The 27397-nt window shown below is 40.1% G+C and overlaps 1 protein-coding gene across 2 annotated transcripts in view; it reads right to left on the bottom strand.

Moving 5' to 3' along the window:
- CWC27 (CWC27 spliceosome associated cyclophilin) overlaps positions 1-27397 on the bottom strand; it is a 228624-nt gene that overhangs the window by 27669 nt on the left and 173558 nt on the right. For both annotated transcript variants that reach the window (XM_051853710.3, XM_002714061.6), the window contains one exon: positions 1327-1436. In XM_051853710.3, the coding sequence (XP_051709670.1) occupies positions 1327-1436 (110 nt within the window). The remainder of the gene's footprint in view (positions 1-1326; positions 1437-27397) is intronic.

Genomic DNA, 27397 nt, shown 5'->3' with positions numbered 1-27397 from the left:
GCTTATAATAAAAAAAAAGTAATTGCAGAAATACTGGAAAAAAGAAGCAAAACAAAAATAACTGCTGACCACTCAGAATAATCATTATTAATATTTTCTATATTTCCTTCAAAACTTTGTGTGTATGTGTTAATATTTCTCCATTACATATCTGAATATATATCTCCAGGGCAAGGATGTGTTCACCTGTTGGCCACCAAATACGGAGATTAGTGGTACACGCTAGGTCCTTAACAATTATTTGCTTTGAGGGAGCAAAAATTAATATACACATAAGAATGATCCTTAGCATCTTTGATAGAATAGTCACCATGGTTGCTAGTCAGAAGACTCTGTGACTCCATGAAAACAAGGTAATAATGCACTTTCTCTTAATTTCATTTGATGTGCCACTTCTCTTGAAAATTGCATATAAATTAGTTCTCTGTAATTAAAATTTCCTATGCCAGACTCTTGATGAACCTTCCCTATGATTATTTTCACGCTAAATACTGATGCATGATCCGTCCTTACCAGTAATTAGGTGTCACTTATAATACAGTGTCTGATTAGATTAATTTATCCATCTAGGCTTGGGCTCTTTAATTTACTTATATTTTGCTTGTTTTATTTATGTGCCTAAAATGGCATGTCTTCATATATTTACATGGCAGTGCCAAAAATAAATGACTTCGGTCTGCCCCTAACTTTTCAACATGCAGGGCTGCTGGAGAGAACGGATTTATCGAATGCCAAGTACTATTTGATGTATATAGCTGACTCGCAAATTGTTGAGCCAACTTCCCATCTCTTTCTGTCCTTGATTTCTGACAATTTCTTCATATGGCTACTTCAAGGTTCAGGAATAATTTGCAATATACAGAGTTTTATTACATTAAAAGTCATCTCACGGACCAAGGGTCTCGTTTCTAGGCAGTGCACAATTCTCAGCCGAGCTGGTTGGTGAGTATGTGAGATGCTGGCAGACAGCCTTTCGTCCCCACAATCACCGTGCCTTCATTTCATAATTTTCACTTGCACAGAGCTGCCACCTGAGTTTCTAGGGACAAGTGGCTTTACAAAAACCCTGTGCTTGATAAAGGAATACCAGGTAGAAACTTGGAAGTTTCAGGGTTTTTCACCTAAAATATCTGGGAAGAACTCCCGAATTAGGACCTTCATTCAGACGGCTGAGGTCTTTGGCATCTTACCCCATACAAATACATCCTTTTCTCATTTTTAAGAGAAATTCCCTGGTTACATAATTGAATTAGGCTCCATTTAGCAACACACAAAGGACAATTCAAAGGCAGTGACTTAGGTACAGCTTTTGGTTTTTGTAGTTACCTGGTCCTCCCGGGAAGTTCCCTTCTTTGCCTGTTGCTTCCTCAAGGCTTCATACTTTTGCTTTTCTCTTCTGTATTCTGCAACAGCACCATCAGGAGCAGCTTCTTCCTCTGAAGAAGGTGGGAGATTCTTAGAATGAGTGCAAAAAGGCTCTGCGGATTCACACTTATGGGTACGCTCCTCTGCTGAAGAGGAGCTCAGAATTTGTCTTGGGTTTCCTTCATTTAATTTCCAAAGAAAATTAATATGCTCCACTAGCTCCATAACAATCTTCTAAATAGAAGGTGATATGTTAATTTCCAGCCAACTTTATAAATCTCTTTATTCTATACTGCACTATTGTAGTTTGTTCTAAATTGTACTCATTTGATTATAATACATTATATAAATTATCTAACAAATACATTAGGATAGTTACCAGATAATACTTTTTTGCTAAAGTATAAACTATGAAACAAATCTATGGATTTGATTTTGCAACAATTCTGTGTTAAGATTAGTAAACACTTGGGCTCGTAAGTTCATAAAATACAGTTTTGGGTTGGTAAAATACAGTTTTAGCCCCCTCCCCCCCAAATGCAGATACTAACATTTTGCAAATTCTCATATGTATACACGATGGTACTTCAAAAAGTTAGTGGAAACTAGAATTAAAAGATAAGTTTATTTTGGTGCAAAGAAATTTTTAAATTCATGCATTTTTTTCATAATATGCATTTTCCTCCAATGAAGATCATGTGGACCATCTTTAAAGATATCTGTTACAGGCCGGCGCTGTGGCTCACTTGGTTAATCCTCCGCCTGCAGTGCTGGCATCCCATACAGGCACCAGGTTCTAGTCCCGATTGCTCCTCTTCTAGTGCAGCTCTCTGCTGTGGCCCGGGAGGGCAGTGGAGGATGGCCCAAGTGCTTGGGCCCCTGATCCACATGGGAAACCAGGAAGAAGCACCTGGCTCCTGGCTTTGGATCAGCGCAGCGCCAGCCGTAAAGGCTATTTGGGGGATGAACCAATGGAAGGAAGACCTTTCTCTGTTTCTCTCACTGTCTATAACTCTACCTGTCAAATAAAAAAAAAAAAGATAAAAAAAGATATCTGTTACAAGTAGAAAAGCAAAATACACTAGGATGGGGGAGTGGGCTAACACAAGAAGCCCTTCTACTTCAAACTAGAAAATGCTAGGTGTAATATTTTCCTAACATGTTCCCAAAGCTGGATGGATAAGAGTTTGTGATTCTGTGTGTTATAAAACATTCCCATAATAAAACTATGTTGGCTAACCAAAACAAAAATAAAAAACCAGAATATGCATTTTCCACAAACTTTTGGAAGTTCCTTTATTTACTCATATTAATGAAAATTTATGACTTAGACAACAACAAAAGCCAGGGATGGGTTTTTAGCATAGCAGTTAGGATGGTTCAATGCCTGGCTCTGGCTCCTGACTCCACCTCCTGATAGTGCAGACCTGATAATCCTGAGAAGGCAGTGGTGATGGTTCAAGTAATTCTGCTCCTGACACCCACGTAGGAGCCCTGCATTGCATCCCTGACTCCAATCTGGCACTGGCCCCAGGGGGCTGCTGCAAGCATTTGGGGAATGAACCAGGGAATTTTCTGTCTTTCTGCTTTTCAAATTAATAATAATAATAATAATCAAAAACCCAGAAAACAAGCCACAACCTCTCTTATTTTTTAAACTGGCAAATGAAATGAGCCAGTTGTAATCAAGAATGCCAAAAATCTTCGTTAGTTGATTACTGGCTTCTTTGTTACCTAGTTTGAGGAACATTATGAATGTGCAATAGATTAACAATCAGCCATTTTGTTCAAGAGATTTCCGGTCTTTAAAAAAATGTGCGAACTAAGAAACAAGATGTCTTTTTGTGGTTACCTAATATGATTTTGATAAAACTTGAAAGGAACAATCGGTTTTATAAACAACTTTATATCGATCCTGTTAAAATACTGTATATCCAGCTCAACTTTCAAGACTGACAGCTCTAAATGCTGAAAACTCAGCACATTAATGAGAAAGAAACCATTAGGGGCCGGCACTGTGATATGGTAGGTTAAGCCCCAGCCTGCGACACTAGTATCCCATATGGCCACTGGTTCATGTCTTGGCTGCTCCTCTTCTAATCCAGCTCTGAGCTTCTGGCCTGGGGAAGTAGTGGAAGATGGCCCAAGTGCTTGGGTCCCTGCACCCATGTGAGAGACCTGGAAGAAGCTCCTAACTCCTGATCAGCTCAGCTCCAGCCATTGTGGCCATCTGGGGAATGAACCAACAGATGGAAGACCTCTCTGTCTCTGTCTCTTCCTCTGTCTGTAACTTTGCATCTCAAATAAACAAATCTTAAAAAAAAGAGAAACCATTAAACATGGAAATATCTGAGACCCATATGTTTAATAATCACCAGTGAAGAAAAGATATTATCATAACTGGGATATATAAAGTGATCTTTATAATAGGTCTTTAAAACTTGCTTTCATATTGTTCTATTTAACTACATCTTTGGATATCTCTCTTCTCATTTTTTTTCTTTCTTTTTTTTGACAGGCAGAGTGGACAGTGAGAGAGAGAGACAGAGAGAAAGGTCTTCCTTTTGCCGTTGGTTCACCCTCCAATGGCTGCCGTGGCCAGTGCACTGCGGCTGGCGCACCGCGCTGATCCGAAGGCAGGAGCCAGGTGCTTCTCCTGGTCTCCCATGGGGTGCAGGGCCCAAGCACTTGGGCCATCCTCCACTGAACTCCCTGGCCACAGCAGAGAGTTCACCTGGAAGAGGGGCAACCGGGACAGAATCTGGCGCCTCAACCGGGACTAGAACCCGATGTGCCGGCGCCGCAAGGCGAAGGATTAGCCTATTGAGCCGAAGCGCCGGCCCCCTCTTCTCATTCTATATAGGTTAGATTTGCATTGTCCTGGGATAAAGACCAAGTACCTTGCAACTTGTGTTTCCTATATGAAGCAGTTAATGCTTTCTTGTTTCATCTCCTAGAACTCCTTTGCTGGATGTACCTTGAAGTACTCTCATCTGGTTTATAGCTATTACTCTTTTTCTTAAAAAAATATTTATTTGAAAGGCAGAGTTAGAAGGAGAGAGAGAGAGAGAGAAGGGGAGAGAGAGACTATCTTCCATCCTTAGTTTTCATCCCCCAAATGGCCACAACAGCCAGAGTTCGGCAGATCTGAAGCCAGGAGCCTGGAGTTTCTTCCAGGTCTCCTACACTGGTGCAGGAGCTAAAGTACTTGGGTCATCTTCCACTGCTTTCCTAGGCTCATTAGCAGGGAACTGGATTGGAAGTGCAGCAGCCAGGACTTGAAATGGTGCCCATATGGAATGCTGTGCCGCAAGTGGCAGCTTTACCTGACATGCCATAGCACCAGCCCTAGCTATTATTCTTTGATGCACCCTGGCCTCTCTCTCTCTCTCTCTCTCTTTTCTTTTTTAAATATTTATTTGAAAGGCTGAGTTACAGAGAGAGAGGTAGAGACAAACAGAGATCTCCATCCACTGGTTCAGTCCCCAAAATGCCGTCACCACTGTGGCTGGGCCAGGAGCTTCATTTGAGTCTGGATTCCACGTGGGTGGCAGGGGACCAAATAGTTGGACCATCTTCTGTTGCTTTCCCAGATGCATTAGCAGGGAGTTGGATTGGAAATGGAGCAGCTGGGCCTTGAACTGGCACTCATATGGGATCCTAGTGTCACAGGTAGTGGCTTAACCCACTGTGCTCCACTGAGCCTGCACCCTGGTCTCTTGACCCCTTGCGTTTACTCATAATGTCATATCAGGAACACTGAAAATACCTCATCTTTCTATTCTTCAATTCATTTTCCTCACTAAATTCCTGTTCACCTGTTAGGTCTCAGTTTGGTTGGCACTTCCTTCAGGGAGACCTTTCTGGTTCTGTTCTTGAAGTTGGGTTTGAATGTCTGCTCCTTGGAGTTTGCAGAGCACTCATTAGTACTTACTACACTTTATGGCCATTTCCTATTTACTCTTCTTTAACCTTCACTAGACATTAAGCTCTGTGAGGACAAATCTTATTTTCTTGACAGTCAGGACAGAGGTTGGCAAATGTCAAAGCTCAATAAATAGTTAAATGAAATAAGTAGTAATGCATCTGGAGAAGGGCAAAATAAGGAGTAAGACAGTTTGGCTCCCCAGCCTCGAACACTTTATAGCCTGTATTTGTCATGCATATGGAACCTCCTGCATTTAGGAAGTAAGTGATATTCTTTTCTAAAAAATTCTTAATTGTTTGTTTGCTTCTAATTGACAGACAGAATGATAGAATGATACAAAAAGAACTTTCATCTGCTGGTTTACTCCCAAATGCCTGGTCCAGGACAAAGCCAGGAGCACAAACTCCATCCAGGTCTTCCATGTGAATGGCAGGAAGTCAGCTACTGTGTCATCATTTGCTGCCTCCCAGGACACGTTAGCAGGAGGCTGGATCAGAAGCAGGATAGCCAGGATTTGAACCGGCATTCCAGTGTAGGATGTGGGAGTCTCAAGAGTAGCTTAATCCGCTACAGCACAGCATCTGCCCCAGTGACACTTCTTTTCTTTCTGTCCTTTCCTCTTGGCAGGATGTGTAAAATCCTGTGGCGAATTCAGATGAGTATACTTAGAACTGTCTTATGTTTGGATGGTTAGAACAAAAGCAAAAGAGAAAGGACAAGTTCTTTACTTATACATTTTCAGCTACAATAGACTAAAACCTTTATTGGTAAGAATTTTAAAATAAAAAGGCTGATAATAGATGAATTCAGTCACCCTGTGTTGCAGGTAAATCAAGTTTGTGACTTTCAAAACAGGTTCAGCAGTTGTATTTTAATGAGTTTAACATGCATCCCCTTAAATATGGTTTTCTTTAGCAAAGACCAACCACTTGATTTCACTCTTTAGGAATGTGTAGGAAGCAGAAAAATAAAAAAAAAAAAGTGTCACAAAGAAGTCTTAAAAGTCAATTTTAAAAAGTCAAGGAAGGCAAATTTAAATATATAATAAAGCTAGGACATTCTATAGCTATGTGGTTTACAATATTAAAAGGTCTCTTAATACCTTAGAAAAATCACTTCATCTTGATGGTAATGACAAAAAAATTTTAAAAAGCTATATTGAAGTATACTTATACAAAGTAAAATTCACCAATTTTGGGTATACAATTTGATGACTTTTGATATTGTATGTAACCTCTACTGCAATAACTGTGCTATAGTCCTGAAGAGCATCTGAATGCACGTTATAGCCAATTCCCTTTTTCTGGTACTAGGCATAGTGATCTGTGTTCTGTCACCATGTTTTTCTTTATTACCAGAAATTTGTAGAAATGGAATTATACAGGGCCCGGCGCTGTGGCTCACTTGGTTAATCCTCCACCTGCGGCGCCGGCATCTCATATGGGCGCCAGGTTCTAGTCCTAGCTGCTCCTCTTCCAGGCCAGCTCTCTGCTGTGGCCCCGGAAAGGCAGTGGAGGTTGGCCCAAGTGCTTGGGCCCTGCACCAGCATGGGAGACCAGGAGAAGCACCTGGCTCCTGGCTTCGGATCGGCGTAGCTCCGGCCGTAGCAGCCATTTGTGGAGTGAACCAATGGAAAGAAGACCTTTCTCCTCTCTGTCTCTCTCTCTCTCACTAATTCTATCTGTCAAAAAAAAAAAAAAAAAAAAGGGAAAGAAAAAAGAAATGGAATTATACTGCATTATTTCTTTAATGTGTGACTTTTTTCACTTAGCAATTGTTTTTTGAGATTCATCCAAGTTGTTGGGTATTTTTTTATGAGGGGTCTACAACAAATACACAGTAGTGTGTATATATTATTAAAAAACTCTGCATGGATTTCAAAAATTTTCTGAATCAAAATAACCTTTTAATTCCATTCTCCTTGAATTTTTGAATTCTTTTCATAAAACTGAGCATTATTCAATAGTACAGACATATTCTAAATTTGTTTACCCTTTTACCAGTTGATGGAAACTGAGCTGCTTCTCAGCTTTTGGCTACTACAAATAATGCTTCTATGGACATTCACATGCAGCCAAGTCTGTTTGAAAACATTTTCCTTTTTCTTTCCTTTTTTTTTTTTTTTATTTGACAGGTAGAGTTAAAGACAGTGAGAGAGAGACAGAGAGAAAGGTCTTCCTTCCGTTGGTGCTTCCTCCTGGTCTCCCATGCGGGTGCAGTGCCCAAGCACTTGGGCCATCCCCCACTGCCTTCCCAGGCCACAGCAGAGAGTTGGACTGGAATAGGAGCAGCCGGGACTAGAACCTGGTGCCCATATAGGATGCCGGCGCCGCAGGTGGAGGATTAACCAAGTGAGCCACAGCGCCGGCCCCACTTTTTCATTTTTCTTGGGTAAATATCCAGGAGAGGGTTGTTGGGTCATATGATAAATGTACGTTTAATTTTATAAGGAACGATGTAGTGTTTTACAAAGTGGCTACAGTAGTTTGGCTATATCATTCCTATCAGCGATTTAAGACAGTTTGAGTTGCTCCATATTCCCAGCTCTGTCTGGTATCATCATTTAACTGCGATCATTCTAGTGGATGTGAGGTAGTATCTTATCATGGTTTCAACTCTCATTTTTCTGATAGTAAGAAATAGTAACATTTTAAAGTTTTTACTGGCCACTCATAAATCTTCTTTGGTAAATTATTCAAATCTTTTGCACATTTAATTTTTTGCCTTACTAATGATTTAATCATTTAAAAGTTAATGCAAAATTTGTAATTTTGTAATTACCTGACAATCAGTATTTCAGAGACAGGAATATTTTGGAGCAAGTAAAGGTAATGGAAAACAAGCACAACATTTTATCTCCTTCATCAAAAAATTAAGGGAGTATAAAAAGGAGAGATATATAATGTAATAAATTCTCACATCATGATTCACTGAACACACCAATGAACAACTCCCAGTCAAGACAGGTTAACTGGTCAAAAGTTATTCTTAAAAAAACAAAATAAAAAAAATTTAATAGAAAAATTTCAACACAAATATAGACAGAATAGTACAATGAACTTCCTTTGTCCAACACCTGCTGTCAACAGTATTAACAATATGGGCAGCCTTATTTAACTCAGAAGGTATTTGTAAGGCAATAAAACTAGCACTCAGATAGGAACTGAGACCTCATACATTTCCTCTGGTGCTAACAAGAACATCTGCTCTTAGTTTCCATTACAGAAGGAACCAGTGAGCAAGGCATGTTTGGAACACAGTCCTTAGAGTGGGACTGATCTGAATTCTAGTTCAACAACTTATTATATGTATGACTTAGAAATACGCTGTGGCTTCTTTCTGTGCTTCAGTTTCTTCAGCTGTCAAATGAGAATGATATCTACTTCATTTTCTGTAGTGAGAATTAAATGAAATATTGTTATATGTTTTTTTAAGATTTATTTATTTATTTAAAAGAGAGAAAGGGAGAGATAAAGATAGATCTTTCTAGTGGGTTCATTCCCTAGACTACTGCAATGGCCTGGGCTGGACCACGCTGAAACCAGGGCCAGGAGCTTCATTTGGGTTTCTCATGCGTGTGGCAGGCACCCAAACACTTGGGCCGTTTTCTGCTACTTAGCTGGATCAGAAGTAGAACAGCTAGGATGCTGGCATCACAGGCGGCGGCCTTACCCACTACTCCTCAATGCTGGTGCCTAAAATACTGTTTGACACACACCAAACACTGAAACTACTATTATTTATTTCAGCAGATTAAAAGTGTTAAGTGCCGGGGCTGGCACTGTGGCATGGTGGTGCACTCTGCTAACCGCTGCCTGTTTTGCAAATAGGCACCATTTTGAGTCCTGGCTGCACCATTACTTTTAATCAAGCTCTCTGCTAGCACTTGAGCTCTTTGCTCAAGGACTTGGGGCCCTGCCACCACATGAGACACTCAGATGGAATTTTGGGTTCATGGCTTCAGCCTGGTTCAGCCCCAGCCATTGCAGCCTTTTGGGGAGTGAACCAGCAGATGGAAGAACTCTCTTTCTCTGTCTCTTCCTCTCTCTGTAACTTTGCCTTTTAAATGAATGAATAAATAAACAAAGTTAAGAAAAAACTGTTCAGCACCAAAATATACACTGATGTATGCTTTAAATTTATATCTTAACATTTGATGGGGGAAACTATTTTTTGACAGATTATGAGGCTATCTATATACATTCTAAAATGTTTTTAAGGAACCTTCAATTGGGATACACTTAGAGACATTAATATTTTTATTTCAATTTCCTTTTGCATTTCCCACACTTTAACCTATATTGAAAAATTATGACAACTTTAATGAATCATTTTATTCCCTCAGTATTTATCAAATCACGCTTTTTCTATTTTCTAGCTATGAGATGGAAAATATAGGTATAAAATTTAAATTTACCTGAACACATTTGCTCTGTTAATTTCTTTATATTGTACTCTTCTTAGTCATTTTTCTTTAAGCTAAGTCATAATCAGTTTCATAAATATATGTGTAAGGCAATTTGTGGTGATGATGGTACACATCTAAAAATGCATTAGATTCACTCATATACCTTCCGATCTGTTTGCTATAATCTCTTAAGTGATCAGAACTAAATTGAAAATGATGTAGACAAGAAAGGTTCACAATTCTCTAACTGAAGCATGTAATGGATTGCAAAACTAGTCCTGCTTTGAAAAATGTTAAAGAAATATTTGGATAAAACTGTAGGTCTCTTCATCGTTACTGAAATGATCCAGATCATGTAACTAAAGTAACTTTCTCAAGGCGAAGCTGCAGTATTCTAGGCTAAGCCTCTGCCTGCTGTGCTGGCATCCCAAGTGGGTGCTGGTTAGAGTCCTGGCTGCTCCACTTCCCATCCAGCTCGCTGCTAATGGCCTGGGAAAACAGTGGAAGATGGCTCAAGTACTTGAGCCCCTGCACCCATGTGAGGGTCCAGAAGAAGCTCCTGGTTCTTGGTTCCTGGCTCTTGGCTTCCAATTAGCCCAGCTCCAGCTGTTGTGGCCATTTGGGGAGTGATGGAAGACCTCTCTGTGCCTCCCTCTCTTTGTTAACTCTGACTCTCAAATAAATCAATCTTAAAAAAAAAAAGTAACTTTTCATGGAGTTGAATATTGTTTCCAACAGGATTTTTACCTATCCCCCTCCCCATTCTTGGCAAAGCTCCAGTTAAACAATTTTCAACACAGAGATCAAGAATTAATCAAATTTCTAGAATGTCATCAATGTCTTAATTGCGAAATCAACTGTCATCTGAAGAAGTCTGGTATTACAGTCTCACTGCAGTTTTTGCCATCTCAAGGGGGAACGTTTATAAAAGTTAGACTTTTTACTTTCCGATCCTAGGTGAAATCATTTTTACTTCAACACAGCAGGCTGGATTTTATACTGAAAGTCAGAAGCCCAAATACCTGTTGCTCAGGGTTGCATGGGTGAATCTCAGGTTTTACCATATCATTACAGAGCTGAAAATACTCTATTCCCCCTCCTCATAAAGACCAGTCCAGAGAGACTTGCAGATCTATAGTTCCTCAGAAATCAGAATTTTTAGCTGCAAAAAATTTTTGGCTACTTGGATATATCCTGGAGCATTTAATTAGATTGTCATTACTAATCATTTAATTCCAACTTGACATCTTTTAAAAGATATATGCAAAAAAGTTATGAAAAAAGTTCACTGAATACCAACTACAGGTGTACTAATAACAGCTGAGAAAAATAACTGAGGTAACTTTGATGTTAGGGCAGGGCAGATGGTTGTGCAACAGAGGCTGTTTTAAGAATGTTCTCGGGGCCGGTGCCATGGCTCACTTGGTTAATTCTCCGCCAGCATCCCATATGGGCGCCAGGTTCTAGTCCCGGCTGCTCCTCTTCCAGTCCAGCTCTCTGCTGTGGGCTAGGAAGGCAGTGGAGGATGGCCCAGGTGTTTGGGCCCTGCACCCTCAAGGGAGACCAGGAAAAAGCACCTGGCTCCTGGCTTCAGATCAGCGCAGTGCCAGCTGTGGTGGCCATTTGGGGAGTGAACCAACGGAAAGAAGACCTTTCTCTTTGTCTCTTTGTCTCTCATGGTCTGTAACTCTACCTGTCAAATAATTAAAAAAAAAAAAAAGTTCTCATTGGGGTGGGCGCTGGTTTGAGACCCGGCTGCTCCACTTCTGATCCAGCTCTAGAAAGTGGCCTAAGTCCTTGGGCCCCTGTGTCCACTTGGGAGACCTGGAAGAAGCTCCTGGCTCCTGGCTTTGGGTCGTTGCAGCCAATTGGGGAGTGAACTAATGGATGGAAGACCTCTTTCTCTCTGTGTAACTCTGACTTTTAATAAATAATAAATAAATCTTAAAAAAAAAAAAGAGAACGTTCTCTTTAATCTAATCTGTCTATTTCCATTATATACAGTCTTACCCGTGAAACATGCGGCACTTTTGCTTGGGATGATTTTATTTTGTGATAATTGTCTCACAAATAACTATAAAATAAAACAGATGTTCTCAGAAGTACTGATGAAGGGCAATTTGATGGTACTTTGTGCCTGTTATAACTGTATGTGGAATCAGTTGATTTGATGCAACCTCAAATAATTAAAATTCCATATACTACTAAATGTTCTTTATTACATTATTCCTTTGATAAAATAAAAGGGACAGACCATGTCTTAGAGAAATGGCATTTATTTCTAAAGTATAATGTTTGGAAGCTAAATTTCATAAAAGAAGTTAATAATAACCTAAAAATTTTAAGTAATAGTTTGATACTTTAAATCTTTAATCCTTATAAAAGTGATTTCCCTACCCAAATTAATATTGACAACAGCCTCAGAGTAAATAAAGTTCCCTTCAGACAATTATTGGTTGACAGTGTTCATAGAAATTTCAGTACTATTTTTCACAATGTAGATTTCTTAAAGTCCTTCAACAAAAAGTGAAGCACATCAGGAAAATACTGAAATCTAGTCAAATCTGTGCCCTGTCATTTTCCTTTTTTCTAGAAAGCCATAAACCAGAATCATCAAGGTCAGACAAACCGAGGCAGCCACACCACCCCGGGTATGTCCACTGGTTGCTCCAGTTCTTGCTCTTGTGAGATTTTTTCAATTTGCCTGCTTTAAGGATGTCTTTCTCCTCCTCCTGTTTTCATTTCTAGCCAAAATAAACAGACAAACAGCTTGAGAGCAGCTGTGAGGTCTGAAGATCTTTAAGACTGAGACTGCTAAGGTTCCATTTGAACTGCATGGACACTGTAATTCAAGCACGTTACATGTATATCTAGTCAAATGTAACAACAACTGGTACAGAAAGCCAACTGCATAAAAAGCTAGTCAATTCTTTTATTTTCTAACTGGGAACATCACATTAATATAAAGTACTCTTGTTTACAGTGTGATCAACTATGAATAATCAGAGGACATTCATTTTTCATGTTTTTATTATGATCAGTATACCCTGTAATTTCCGTAACTCTATGTTTTGGTTCAATAATTCTCTCTTCAGTGTATATATATGGATATATATATCCATATATATATAAAACACACATATTCAGTTACAGATATATACATATATATTATATTGTTACATATATGTAAATATTTTATATATATATATTTGAGGTACAGAGAGACATAAAGAGGTGGACATACAGAGAGCTTCCATCTGCTGGTTTACTCTTCAAATGCCCATGATGGCTGGAGTTGGGCTAGGCCAAAGGTGGGAGCTAAAAACTCAATTCCGGTATCTCATGTGGGTGGTAAGAACCCAACTACTTGAGCCATCATCTGTTGCTGCCTGTTATCAGGATGCTGGAATTGGGAGTGGAGACAACAGTCTACCTCTGGTATTCCAATCTTAACTCCATTTTAACTAAACAACTGCCCCTAATAGTTTTATTTCTATTTGGTTTCTTTCAAATTTACCCACTCTTTTTCATGCTTTAGAATTTTACTATGATTTTTATTCCTTAAAATTATCCTTAATTATTTAAAACACACTTATTACATTGGATCATTTAGACTGGTCTTGAGGGCCCTTCTGTTATGTCTTCTGACTCTCTAGAGCAAGTATTTTATAATTTTTTATTGTGAAAAAATTCCCAGGAATCCAGGGAAGCCAAGATTGTATAAGTTCCTACAGAAAAGTTTTGAATTTGTTTCTGCCAGATAATCAAGGGGATTCCATTGGTCTGGAGCCATTTTCTTCCATGTTAATTTCTCGATTTACTTTATAGTCATGCATGGTAGAAGTTTTGAGTTTTGATTTTTTTCTTAAGATTTTTTTCCCCTCCTACACACAGCTCTTAAGAATGATGAGCTTCATTGAGCTTTCCTGACCAAATGGACAGTTTTTCTAGTTCCTGCCTATCTAACTGAAGGCCAAATGTTATGTCCATGTGTGAGATTAAATCCCCAGCTTCTAGCTATTAGAGCCTACATCTGGGTCCAATATCCCTCTGGGCGATACTAGTATCAGTTTGCTCACCTAATGTTCGAGTATGCTTTCCTTTTGTTTCTGGTACCTAGGAATTTCCTCTCTCTCTCTCTCTCTCTCTCTCTCTCTCTCTCTCTCCCCTTCTTCCCTCCTCCCCCCTTTAGTTAAGCAGGTAAATCAAGCTGGGTCATATTTTACCCAGAATTTCTATGTATTTGTACAAGAAGGAAGTTCTGTGTTAGCTCAGTCCATGTTGCCAGAACAGGAAGTAGCACATTCATTTCTCATGTGCTTGAATCCTCCTGAACAAACAAAAATTGAATAAGTGACTGGATGATTTTAGTGACATAAAACTGGCTAATAAAATACATAAGAAGTTTAAAAAATTCAGCTTCTGAGTACAGAGCACTCTAGTTTTCTTATAAATCTTAATATATATTGGATGATAGTGCTTTTAATTAAAACTTCAATTCAGAGAATAAAACAAAGTGTTGTCCTTGTGCCTGGGGCTCTGAGAGATGCTTTGAAAGAAATATATATGATATAGACTTCTCATGCCAGAAAACAATCTAAGGGGTAAAATAAACTTAATGTATGTGAAAATAGTTAAGAAATCAAACCATCAATTTTAGGTGTCAAATTGTCAACTCCTGGGTGTAACACCAGCATCCTATGGGCTTAAAGATTACCTACTTTATAATGTTAGAATGGAAATTTAAAAATCAGTCAGCTCATTAGGGAATACAGATGAAAGGGCTTGGGACAGGGAAGACCCAACATTACTAGAACCATCCATTTACTACTGGGCATCAGGTTACCAGGCAGCCAGAGGTGACTATGAGGGTCTTCTAATTTAACACATTATTTTACAGGTAAAGTAACTAAAGTCCAGGTAAGTGAAGTTACTTAGCAAGTATCCCATTTGGGTTAGCAGCAGATATTGGGCTAAAACATGTATTCTAACTCTCAGCTTAGCTGAGACAAACTGCTACAAGGCTGCAAGTTAAGTACGTACTGTAGTCTTGTCCCTGTATGTTATAAAGAATGTTCTTGACATTTCCTCTAGCAGCTAGGCAGAAACAGAATCCTTGTTCTACTTGTCTCTTCACTGGTTACTTAAAGAATCAATAGTATCCATCCCTAAGTCTCATTTTCTACATTAAAGTTTATATACTCCATTGTCTCAGGAACAAAGCTCAAGGAGCTATCAGCACCAAGTGGCTGGAAATTCGTTCATTAAAAAAAAGGGAGAGGTCCCGGTTGCCCCTCTTCCAGGCCAGCTCTCTGCTGTGGCCAGGGAGTGCAGTGGAGGATGGCCCAAGTCCTTGGGCTCTGCACCCCATGGGACCCATGGGAGACCAGGATAAGTACCTGGCTCCTGCCATAGGAGCGGCGCGACGCACTGGCTGCAGCGTGCCAGCCGCGGCGGCCACTGGAGGGTGAACCAACAGCAAAAGGAAGACCTTTCTCTCTGTCTCTCTCTCTCACTGTCCACTCTGCCTGTCAAAAAAAAAAAAAAAAAAAAAAAAAAGGGTGGGGGATAGGCTAACTCAATGCCCACATCCCACACTGGAGAACGTGAGTTCAATGCCTGGCTCCAGCTTTCTGGTAATGCACACCTTGGGAGGTGGCAGCAATGGCTCAAGTGCTTGAATTCCCACTATCCATGTGAGAAACCTGAATTGGGTTTCTGGTTCCCAGGGCCCAGTCCTGGCCTTTACAGGTTTTTGGGGGAGTGAACTAGCACATGGGAGTTCTCTTTCTCTTTTAAAGGTTTATTTATTTTAAAATATTTATTTATTTATTTGAAAGTCATAGTTACAGAGAGAGGGAGACACAGAGTTCTTCCATCTGCTAGTTCATTCTCCAAGTGTTTGCAAAAGCCAGGAACCAGGAGCTTCATCCTGGATCTCCCTTGTGGGTGGCAGGGGCCCAAGCATTTGAGTCATCTCCTGCTACTTTCCCCAGGTCATTAGCAGAGAGCTGGATTGGAAGTGCAGCTGCTGGGATTTGAACCAGCACCCACATGAGATGCAGCCATCACACATGACAGCTGTACCTGTTATGCCACAATGCCAACCCTGGGAGTTCTCTTTTTCTGTCTCTCTATCTCTTTTTCTGTCCTCTGTGTCCCTCTGAAATTACAAAAAAAAAAAAAAAAAATTGTGAAAAAATGGTATTGGGGCTGGCATGGTGGTGCAGCAGATTGAGCAGTCACCTGCAGTGCTGGCATCCAATATGGGTGCTTCCAGTCCTGGCTGCTCCCCTTTTGATCCAGCTCCCTGCTAAAATGCCTTAGAAAGCATCAAAGATGGTCCAAGTGCTTGGGTCCCTGTTCCCCATGTGGGAAACTTGGATGTAGTTCCAATGAATTTTTTCATAATGCTTATTTTCCATGAACTTCTTGAGGACCCATCATATGCATGCATTTCAAATCTTTTTGCAACAAAATAATCTTATTTTTAAAATAATATGCTTATACATGTTTATTAATTTTTTAATTTTTATTTTTTAAAGATTTATTTATTTATTTGAAAGGCAGTTACACACACACACATGCACACACACAGACACACACACACAAAGAGAGAGATTTCCATCTGCTGATTTGCTCCCCAAATGTCTGAAATGGCCAGAGCTGGGCCAGTATGGAGCCAGGAGTCAGGAGCTTCCTGAGTATCCCACATGGGTGCAAGGGCCCAAGCATTTGAGCCATCCTCTGCTGCCTTCCCAGGAATATTAGCAGGGAGCTGGATTGGAAGTGGAGCAGCTGGGATTTGAACCAGTGCCCATATGGGATGCCTGCACCACAGTAGGTGGCTTTACCCACTGTGCCACAGTGCTGGCCCCATATCAAAATTTTTAATATACCAAGTGATAAATTAATTCAAGGAATAGTGCTATACTTGAAAATAAATAAGATGATAGCTAATATTTCAAGGCCTCACAATATGCCAAATATTAGTAATTGAATAAGTGGTTCAATTCTCATAACTAACATAACATTAAAAAGGCATTTTTAAAAAAGATTTGTTTATTGATTCATTTGAAAGGCAGAGAGAGAGAGAGAGAGAGAGAGAGCGAGAGCGCATTTCCATCTACTGGTTCACTTCCCAAATGGCCTCAATAGCCAATGTTGAAGAAGCTAGGAATCAAGAACTCCATCCTAGTCTCCCACAGGTACTTGGGCTATAATCTGCTGCCTTCCCATGTGCATTACCAGGGAGCTTGCTCAGAAACAGAGCAGCCTGGACTTCAATCAGTAGCCTGATATGCGATGTTGGCACCCCAAGCCACAGCTTAACCTGAAAGAACACAGGGGGTGGGAGTGGGAGGTCGGGGGAGGGAGTGGAGAGAGGAAGAGAGAAAGAGAGAGAATTGATCTTCCATCAGTTGGTTCATTCCCCAAATGACCACAACAGCCAGGGCTGGGCCAGGCCAAAGCCAGGAGACCAGAACTCAGTCTCAGTTTCCCACGTACTTAAGCCATCACCTGCTGCCTCCCAGTGATGAGTTGCAGAGCAGCCAAGACTAGCCAGGCAATAGGGGACGCATGCATCCAATGTGGTGTCTTAACCACTGGGCCAAATGCCTGTCCTGGAAGGCATGTTACTGACTCAATTTTATTGATGAAAAAATTAAAGTAAGGAGAGATTAAATCATTGATTTCAGTGATTATAAATTTGGGAATATCAACCGATGTAGTCTGGCTCTTAAGTATAAACTCTTAACTTTCTTTTTCATGCCTGACAAAAAATAAGAAAATATTTAAGTACCAAGTGACACAACCCATGTCCCGATGAAACAGAATCCTATAAAGAAAGGCCCTAAATTCCTTCCAAATCATAATATATAGTTCAATGAATAATGAGGGGACAGAGAAGAGCGGGCTGCCAATGGGTTTACTCAAGGAGAATTACTATGGCTCTTTCTTGAATCTCCTTAATTAATCATATTTCACCCTCCTTTGAACCTTTAAATCACTTTGTAATTTCTAAACATACTGTATTATAACTGTCTGTAACACCCCCTAGGCTATAGATTCCTGGCAGGAACTGCCCTGTTTGTGGCTTAGCATGTCTTGCATATACCATGCTCTTAATAAACTGCAGTTGAGTGGAGGGGCAGCGTTTGGTGTACCAGTTAAGACACTACCTGAGACACCCACAACCCCTATCAGAGTGTCTGTATTTGATTCCAGCTCTGCTTCCAATTCTAGCTTTCTGTTGGTGAGCATGCTGAAGGCAACATGTGATAGGTCAAGAAGTTGGATCCCTAGTCCCATAGGAGACTCAGGTTGAATTCTGGGATCCTGGCTTTGGCTTGGTCCAGCCTTAGCTATTGGCAGGCATTTGCAGATTGAACTAGTGCATGGAAGACCTATCTCTGTCTTTCTGCCTTTCAAATAAAATAAAATAGCATTTGAATGGGCAGACAGATTGATCATTTTTAGGTCCTGAATTACACCAGGGTCTACAGATAACTTACGGCTTTTTCTGGATGTAATAGTTCCTTGAAGGTATTGCAGGAGCTTGGGAAATCTAGAATACAAATATTTTTTCAATAGATAGGTTGCCTAATTAAATTGAATTGTAAGGAATTAGATAAATTCTGACACTTGTTAAATAGAGGTGTGAAGAGTTGGAAGAGTTGGTGATGCCAACTTTAAGGCAATTTCTCCCAATTAAGGCCCATGGCAATAAACTTTCTGGGCAGAATCTCTGTAAGAGTTGTAGCCATTCAGTGAGGTTGAAGCTACTGAGGATAAACTATATATTCCCCCTATTCCAGTGAGAATGCTTCCTCCTCTTGTTTGTTTTATTAACAAGAAGAAGTAAAAGAAAAAAAAATCATGGAGGGGTGAGTATTTGACACAGAGGTTAAGTTGTCGCTTGGGAGTCCTGCATCCCAAATCAAGTGTCTGGGTTTGAGTCCAGGCTCTGCTTCCAATTCCAGCTGCCAGCTGCTGTTGCACCTCAGGAGGCAGCAGAGGATGACTCACGTTCTTAGGTCCCTGTAACCCACATGGGAGACCTGGACTGATCTGGGCTTGCAGTTTTGTCTTAGCCCAGCCCCATTGTTGCAAGCATTTGGGAAGTGAACCTGTCTGTCTCTGCCTTTCAAGCAAAATGAAAATAAATAAATCCATTATGGAAATGATTACAATGGGAATACTGTATAACATTAAAATAAGAGCCTACATGCTATTTATTCTTATATCATTTTTCATATTGCAATTTCATATTTGAGTAACAGAAGTTAAATCCTTACTTTAAGATACTTGAAAGCTGTTTTAATGATATCTTTAAAAAGAGAATAGAAAAAAACTGGTTTCTTTATCCAAGAAATTACTAAATTGAAACATTCATAATAAATTATTGGGGAAGGGTCTGTCTATGTACCCACATTTACAAAAACTAGGCAGAAGAATGTTAAAAGTTTAATTTTTTTCTGTACTGTAGACTACAATAAGAAATCTGCCATTTATTCATTTTTCAAACAATTTTCATTTTTAGTGTATTTTTGTGCTATGAATAGAACAATAGTGGCTCCATCTGGTGGTCAATAAACCTTTGGTTTTGTGAAAATCAGTCACAAGTTAGGGGCTACCTGAAATACCCTTGAACACTCCACATTGATCAACTGCAATTCAGTCTAATTTAGATGAAAGTGCTATTCTCTATAGTGAATTCTAGTTGCACTGCTTCATGTTATTTCAGGGGTGAAAATAATTCTCAAAATAGAGTGATGCAGAGTGTTTTGCTCTGTGTTTTTCTATTAGCTAATTTGAGAAATGCACAAGGAACAAGTTGTTGCTTTAGGGAATAAATAATACAGTTAAAAGTTATCCAGGTTTTTAGATTTGAATCCATTTTGCAATATAAATGGACAGCACTCTAGATTTTTTGGCTGTATTTTCTAGTAGACACGCCCAGAAGGGTAGCTTTTAAAAATACATGAGAACTCATATCTAAGAGTTCTGTATGTTTATATTCTACTGCCTGCTTAATCTTGAGTTTTAAGTCCTTAATAAAAGGAGTATGTTCAGAATAACAACAAAACTTAAATGTTATGAAGTTCTTAGGCATCAGCAATCTGCTCATGTTATAGTTGAAAAAATGGGGTTCAAGGAGAGGAAAAGATTGTGCTGGGTATATCAGAAACCATATTTTCTGATATGCCATTGTTGTCTTCTGTCTCTGTACAGTTTCTCTTTGTTGTGCACACTTACTGCAGATACATTTCATTACAATCTAATAATCATGCTGGCATTGTGTAAAGTGTGACCATTTATGAAATGGTATATATCACTAAAACAAGTTTTCTAAAGTTAAAATATTTTTGAGGGGCACACAAACACACATATATACACACACACAGAAACAGAGAGAGAGCACTCATATCCACTGGTTCGCTCCCCAAATACCTGCAATGGTGCAGACTGTGTTGGGCTGAAACCAGGAGCCAGGAACTCAATAAAACTCACCCAGTGATTTAAGCCATCACTGCTGTCACCCAGGATCTGCATTAGCAGGAATCTGGAGTCAGGAATCAGAGCTGGGTATTGGACCCAGGAATTTTGATATGTTATGTGGGCATCTAAATTGGTGTCTTAGCCATTACGCTAAATGATTGCCCCTAATATAGTTTCAGTTATCTAATTTGGGAATTTCTTAATTTTTATTTTTGTTTATTTTCCTTAAGATGCTAGAAATTTTCAAACACTTGTTTTAAACCTCCAGTCCTATTTAATTACAAAATTTCACCTTTCCCTTTCAGGAATATATTGCTTTGTTTATAATTCAAATAGCAATTGTGTTGGTATTAACTTACAGTCATAATAGCATATAATTTAGGCTACCGCAGAATAGGAATGTAAAATCAATTCAAATGAATTTAAGTGATCTTACCTAATATAGTAAGTGTTAAAGAGGATTTAGATCAGCGAAGACAAATTCTGAACAAATATTATACTGATTTAAATCAGGCTTACCTGGTCTTATTTTTTACTAAGTACTTCTTTAAAAATTAAGTGAGTTTAAACTCAAACTTGTCAGACAGACTCTGATAAGTATCTTTTTCTCCGATGTTTCTCCACTGTTCTTTGTTAGTGATCACAAGGAACTGCACTACATAAATGATGACTGAGAACTACTGGGGGCAGGAATGGCTTTTCTTCCAGGAGCTCCAGGGTTCTACCTACGGCTGTTGTCTGTTGCCCCTGTTCGGCTTCACCACTCTTCCTCGCAAAGACTTCCGGTTCAGCACACAAGTTATGACTGATGCGCCCCAGGTCTCTGAGCAGAACAAAATTGTGCTTCTCCAGATGAATTAATCCACAATTCTTATAGTTTGAAGGCCATTTTGATAAGATCCCTATGATGCTCCATTTTTTGGATGTGGAAACTACAAATCATGTACTGTGTGTTGTATCAATAAAAAAAAAATACAGAATTCTTCAAGGTGAAAACACTTCACGAAACAGATAGGGAAGAGGACTAAAGAGAGAAGTGCTACCTAAAACTGCCTACAGCTATGATTACCCCAGTAAATGGAACACAATAGAATATGTGTTTTTAACATGACTTCAGGGAAGTTTCTATTGTTTGGTAATGAACTTCTGAGTTACTTTTTTCCCAGTACATACAAGAGATTACAAATCTGTTCAAAACAGTACTTAACATGCCTGCTTGGCCAGCGCCACGGCTCACTAGGCTAATCCTCCACCTAGCGGCGCTGGCACACCGGGTTCTAGTCCCGGTAGGGGCGCCGGATTCTGTCCCGGTTGCCCCTCTTCCAGGCCAGCTCTCTACTGTGGCCAGGGAAGGCAGTGGAGGATGGCCCAAGTGCTTGGGCCCTGCACCCCATGGGAGACCAGGAGAAGTACCTGGCTCCTGCCTTCGGATCAGCGCGGTGCGCTGGCCGCAGCGCGCCAGCCATGGCGGCCATTGGAGGGTGAACCAACGGCAAAGGAAGACCTTTCTCTCTGTCTCTCTCTCTCACTGTCCACTCTGCCTGTCAAAAAACAAAACAAAATAAACAAAAAACACATGCCTGCATGTGTGACACGGCAGAATATTCTTTATATCTTTCAGGTGATTATAAAGCTGAACAATAAGGTGGTTTCTAAAATGTGGTGTGTCCACTGTTACCAGCACTGTCCACGTGTTTTAGGAGCTAGCATATGTGAGATACAATACTAAGCACACTGTGCAGGTTTCTCGCTGAATTCTCTAACAGGTTCACTCCCAGGTTACCCCAGGTTATATGGCTAATAAGTGATAGAGCAAGGATTTGAAAGAGGGCTGGCAGACTTCACACCCAGCACTTTCTCTGTTCTGTCACACAGGGAGTGGTGGTGGTGCTACTCTGGATGGGAGTGAGGGAGGCAAGTGCAGTTCCTAACGTTAGGAGCTTTCACACTGGGCAAGAGATAAGACGCACACTACACTGTGAGGTGGTACAAAGGACTTAGAGAGGTCCTGATAAAGTATTTAGGAAATCATGCAGAGGAGGAAGAGGGAAAATGGGGCGGAGGGAATGGCAGCACAACTGGGCCTTGAAGGAGAACTAAGATTTAGCCCTAATAAATAGAGACAGCACAATGATGATAGAAAGGAACACAGTGCAGGGTGCACATGAGGATAAGGAACACTGTTCTTTGAGAATGAAGAATGTCTATAAGAAGATATGGAATAGGGAAAAGTGGATCAACATCTGATCCTGAAAGTCACTGAGGGGCCGGCACCATGTGTGCTGGCAAAGCCGCCGCCTGCAGTGCCGGCATCCCATATGGGCGCTGGGAGTCCCAGCTGCTCCACTTCCGATCCAGCTCTCTGCTAAGGTCTGGGAAAGCAGTAGAAGACGCCCCACGTCCTTGGGCCACTGCACCCGCGTGCAAGATCTGGAAGAAGCGTTCCTGGCTCCTGGCTTCAGATTAGCCCAGCTCCAGCTATTGCGGCCACTTGGGGAGTGAACCAGCAGATGGAAGACCTCTCTCTTGCTCTGTCTCTCTAGCTCTGCCTTTGCCTCCCTGTAACTCTGCCTTTCAAATCAATCAACCTTAAAAAAAAAAATACAAAATCACTGAGTACCAGACTAAGTAAACTTTAGGTAAGCAATATGCAGCCACAAATTACGTCTTCCGTCTTCCTCATTTATATTACAAAGGAACAATTCACAAGTGTCTGTGAGCTTTTTTAAAACTAAAGGGAGCCATAAACAGGAGTGTCAATTTGTAAAGTCGACAACAGGAGTCACTGTGCACTTATTCCTCATGCAGGATCTTTGTCCTTAGTGTGCTGTACATTGTGATTTAATGCTATAACGAGTACTCAAACAGTATTTTTCACTTTGTGTTTCTATGGGGGTGCAAACTATTGAAATCTTTACTTAATGTATACTAAATTGATCTTCTGTATATAAAGAGAATTGAAAATGAATCTTGATATGAATGGAAGGGGAGAGAGAGCGGGAAAGGGGAGGATTGTGGGTGGGAGGGAAGTTATGGGGAGGAAAGCCACTGTAATACATAAGCTGTACTTTGGAAATTTATATTCATTAAATAAAAGTTAAAAAAAAAAAAAAAACTAAAGGGAGGGGCCCAGCTGTGGCGCAGCAGGTCAACCTCCTGGCCTGAAGCGCCAGCATCCTGTATGGGTGATGGTTCGAGACCGGCTGCTCTACTTCCTGTCCAGCTCTCTGCTATGGCCTGGAAAAGCAGTAGAAGATGGCCCAAATCCTTGGGCCCCTGCACCCACGTGGGAGACCCGGAAGAAGCTCCTGGCTCCTGGCTTCAGATCGGTGCAGCTCTGGCTGTTGCAGTTAGGGAGTGAACCATCGGATGGAAGACCTCTCTCTCTCTCTCTCTCCCTCCCTCCCTCCCTCTCCCTCTCCCTCTCCCTCTCCTCTCTTTGTGTAACTCTGACAAACAAATAAATAAATAAATCTTAAAAAAAAAAACTAAAGTGAGTTGAACTCCCTTAGAATAACTATATTGTTTGAACCAATCTCTAAGAATTTTTAAAAAAGATTTATTTTTTTTTGAAAGGCAGAGTTAGAGAGAGAGAGCTCAAGCTTCTATCTGCTGGTTCATCCCCTAGAGGCCCACAAGGCTTGGTGCTGGGCCAGGCCAAAGCCAGGAATCAGAAGCTTCAACTGGGTCTCTCACGTGGGTTATAGGGCCTCTAATACTTGAGCCATCTTCCTTTGCTTTTTCCAGATCATTAGTAGGGAGCTGGACTGGAAGTGAAGCAACTGGGAATGGAACCGACAGCCAAATGGGATGCTGGCACCGCAGGCAGCAGAAATATCCACTATGCTACGATGTCATCCCCTCCAGGAATTTTTTTTTAAAGTTTATTTTTATTTATTTGAAAGGTGGGGTGGGGATGGGGGGAAGGAGAGGAGAAGGTAGGGAGGGAGGAAGAGACAGGGAGAGGGAGAAGAAGGAGAGGGAGAGAGAGGGAGGTAGATAATTCCATCTACTGGTTCACTCCCCAAGCCTGGGCTGGGTCAGACCAAAGCCAGGAACCTGGCAGGGACCCAACTGCCTGATCCATCACCTGGTACTCCGAGAGTGTGCACAACCACGAGGCTGGATTGGAAGCCAAGGCTCTCAAATGCAATATGGGCGTCCCAAGCAGCATCTTAGCTGCTGTGCCACAATGCCCACTCCCTAAGAATTTTCAAGAGTTATTTTCTATCTAGTATTAGCTTGAGTAATTCAATAAAATGGGAGTAAAGTTCTAAGTTTTGTGATGTCCACACTTGTCTTATCGATGAACAAAGCATCCTCAGGAGCTCAATGAATGCGAGAGCAAAGGTTTCTGCATGCTCGTGGTTGCAGAGAGGGGAGGGCAGGGAGGAGGAGACTGATTCCCAAATCTTATTGGGATTTTCCCCTAATAATTTTAGGAAAGAGCTTTGGAAAATGTCCTGGAAAATAATTTTTCCATCTCTATCAGAATATTCTAATTTAAATGTGAAAGTATGTGCAAGTATTTGAAAACACCATGTCCAGTTGTTTCTGGCTCTGTTTCACCGTCTCAGAATTTTTTACCTGCTTAGCCCATGTTCTCTACTAAAGCGAAACAGATCGTAGCGCAGATTTTACCATTTTACCCCCATCCCCACTTTCATGTTATCGCTAACAGGAGAAATTTTGAGATGGAGTGGAGGAAGGAGAAGGGTCAGGAAACTATACTTTATCTGAACATGAGTGTCCGAACAAGCTTCCTGGAACCTGGAGCTGGAGGGTGACTTGGAGGGGGTCACTCTGCTCGATTTTAGTGGTAATGCTGTGAATAGCAGGCTACCACTCAGTCTGCTGATTCTGGCATCCAGCTAACAGGTCAGGTTGCTTGTGGTTTGTTTCGTTTTATTTTTTAAGGAAACAATGTTTGGCAGTTTTACAGTGGAAAGAATATTGGATAGAAGTTCTAACTCCTCCTCAAAACTACTGTTTAAGTTAGGGTGAGTACTAATGCTTTGGTTTTTTCATTTTCAAAATGGAAACTCTAATACTTGTATAACTGCTTCTGAGGACTGTTACAGAACAAAATGTAATGAACCATGTGACAGGACTTCGTAAAGTGTTCATGTTATATAAATATGAAGCATTCTGATTTGGCAGTGAACACTAGGCACAGTATTATGTCTATAAGCTACTTCATAGTCATGACTCCCCTCAAATGATTAAATCTCATTTGAAGAAGCAGGGAGTAGTACTTTTTTATTTTATTGACATACTCGTTTGAATAAAAGTATTTCTGTGTATTAAATTTTATTTTCAAAGTACTAATAAAACTCATAATTGGGAAAAATGTAGAAAATTATTTTATGCAGAAAATTATCAAAATTTACTTTATATTTTCTATAAATTAATGTTCAAAAATAGCACTGCTTCTCAGGGGCTTACCTATAATTTTGAATTTGTTTAAAGAATAAACAGTATTTGCTGGCATACTGATATGATGGAAAAGTCCTTGCTACTCCTGTCTTCCACCTATACCTAACACTTACATATATAGTGCTTCCCATGTGTCCGACAGCATTCCAAGTGCTTTGGGTGCAATAACTCACTTACATATAACAGGGAAGTAGTTGTCACGACAGCGGCCAGGACATCACACTTGGAAACCTATCCTTTTGGTAAATGTTGACAACTGCGGAAAGTATGTGATGGGTTAGTGTACGAGAGCTCTCATTGAGAAGAGCACCAGAGTTAGGCACAAAAAAGTGAGTTTCCTGAGGGCAGGATTTTTTTTGTCTTATTTACCATTTATGTCCAGTGCCTAAGCTACCCTGTGTTTCACAAACATTATTTGAATGAATTTAAAGCATTTTTTAAAAAAGAAAGTGATTCTTCAGTGGCAAATATATTCCTAGAGAAAGTAACTGAAAGAGAAAGGGTGAGGAGGTGGTAGGGACAAGCAGAGGAGGCTAAAAAACTGACTTTCCTATCCCAAACCTTGAACAGCTGCCATCATCAAGTGCCATTTTAGGCTCTGAGTACTTCTGATAAAGTACCGACATCAAGAAGTCATATAAATATAATGCTAAGCAAGATGACTTGTCAACCTCAGTTAAAGTCTCTGAACACTATATTACAAAAATACATTTACTGGAGAACAGAAAACACAATTATTTAAAAACTATTGTTGTTGAAATGATATTAATTAGTCCATTAATGTGGAAGGATTATTAGGTTTGTCATCAGTAAAGCAATCTAACACTTTTTTCTTAGTGAAGTGAAAAATTTCTCACCCTCTTATTTTGGATTAGAACATAATTACAGACACATTCTCACTGATTAATTTTTGAAAAACTTCTAGCTTACACCCTAAACAAAGCCAACACGTTAAGTGGACTGGGTTCAATATTTTGAGGTAGCAACTTCACATTCTATTCCCAGCTCTGTCACTCATTGGGATGAAGGCTAGAGTTTGCTTCACACATGCTTTGTCTTGGTTTTGTAAGATGAAGACACATGGTTAATTACTGTTGCCATAAAGATATGTAGTGAATTAATTAGTGTAATACTCTATTAAATTTCCCAGTGTAATCACACTGTGAATAACAGAAAAATAAGCAAGCCAACCTTGAGAAATATTTTTGAGAAACTGAGTTTATTGGATTCATTCCCAAGTCTGCCCAATGTCTTCATAAGACATATACCACAGCCTAGCAAAGCCTTTGGCAATAGGAGAGCGAATGCTACAACCATTTTCTCTTCAGCCACAAATGGGTGAGAATAAACACAATTATTCTTCTATATATGCCCTGTAAGGCAACTTAGCAAAGTATGGAGTAAAGTATGAGGGACCTTTCCATCAGCTTTGTAGAAAGGAAAAGCACAAAGGACTTATTTTTGATGCTGTTTTTTACGGTAGACACAAGCCAATCTCTTGAGGTCTCAAATAATATTGCAACTAAGAAGTTCAACTAAGAAGAAATAATTCAGAAGATGGAAAAAAAGAAATTAATGCACTTAATTCTTGATTGGGATTATTTGAAAGGAGCAAATGGTAAGGTTGCTTCTAAAGACATAGTAAAATAGTGTCTAGTGCACACTGCCAAATAGTAGTAATAAAACTACAGACTTACAGAATATAATAAAACTTTTATTTAATATTCTATCTTAGGCATTCCAAGACTGCATAGATG

Source organism: Oryctolagus cuniculus, chromosome 14 (genome assembly GCF_051225735.1).
Source record: "Oryctolagus cuniculus isolate XC-2025 breed Fujian yellow rabbit chromosome 14, ASM5122573v1, whole genome shotgun sequence".
NCBI lineage: Eukaryota > Metazoa > Chordata > Mammalia > Lagomorpha > Leporidae > Oryctolagus > Oryctolagus cuniculus.
This window is presented reverse-complemented; position numbering and strand designations above follow the sequence as displayed.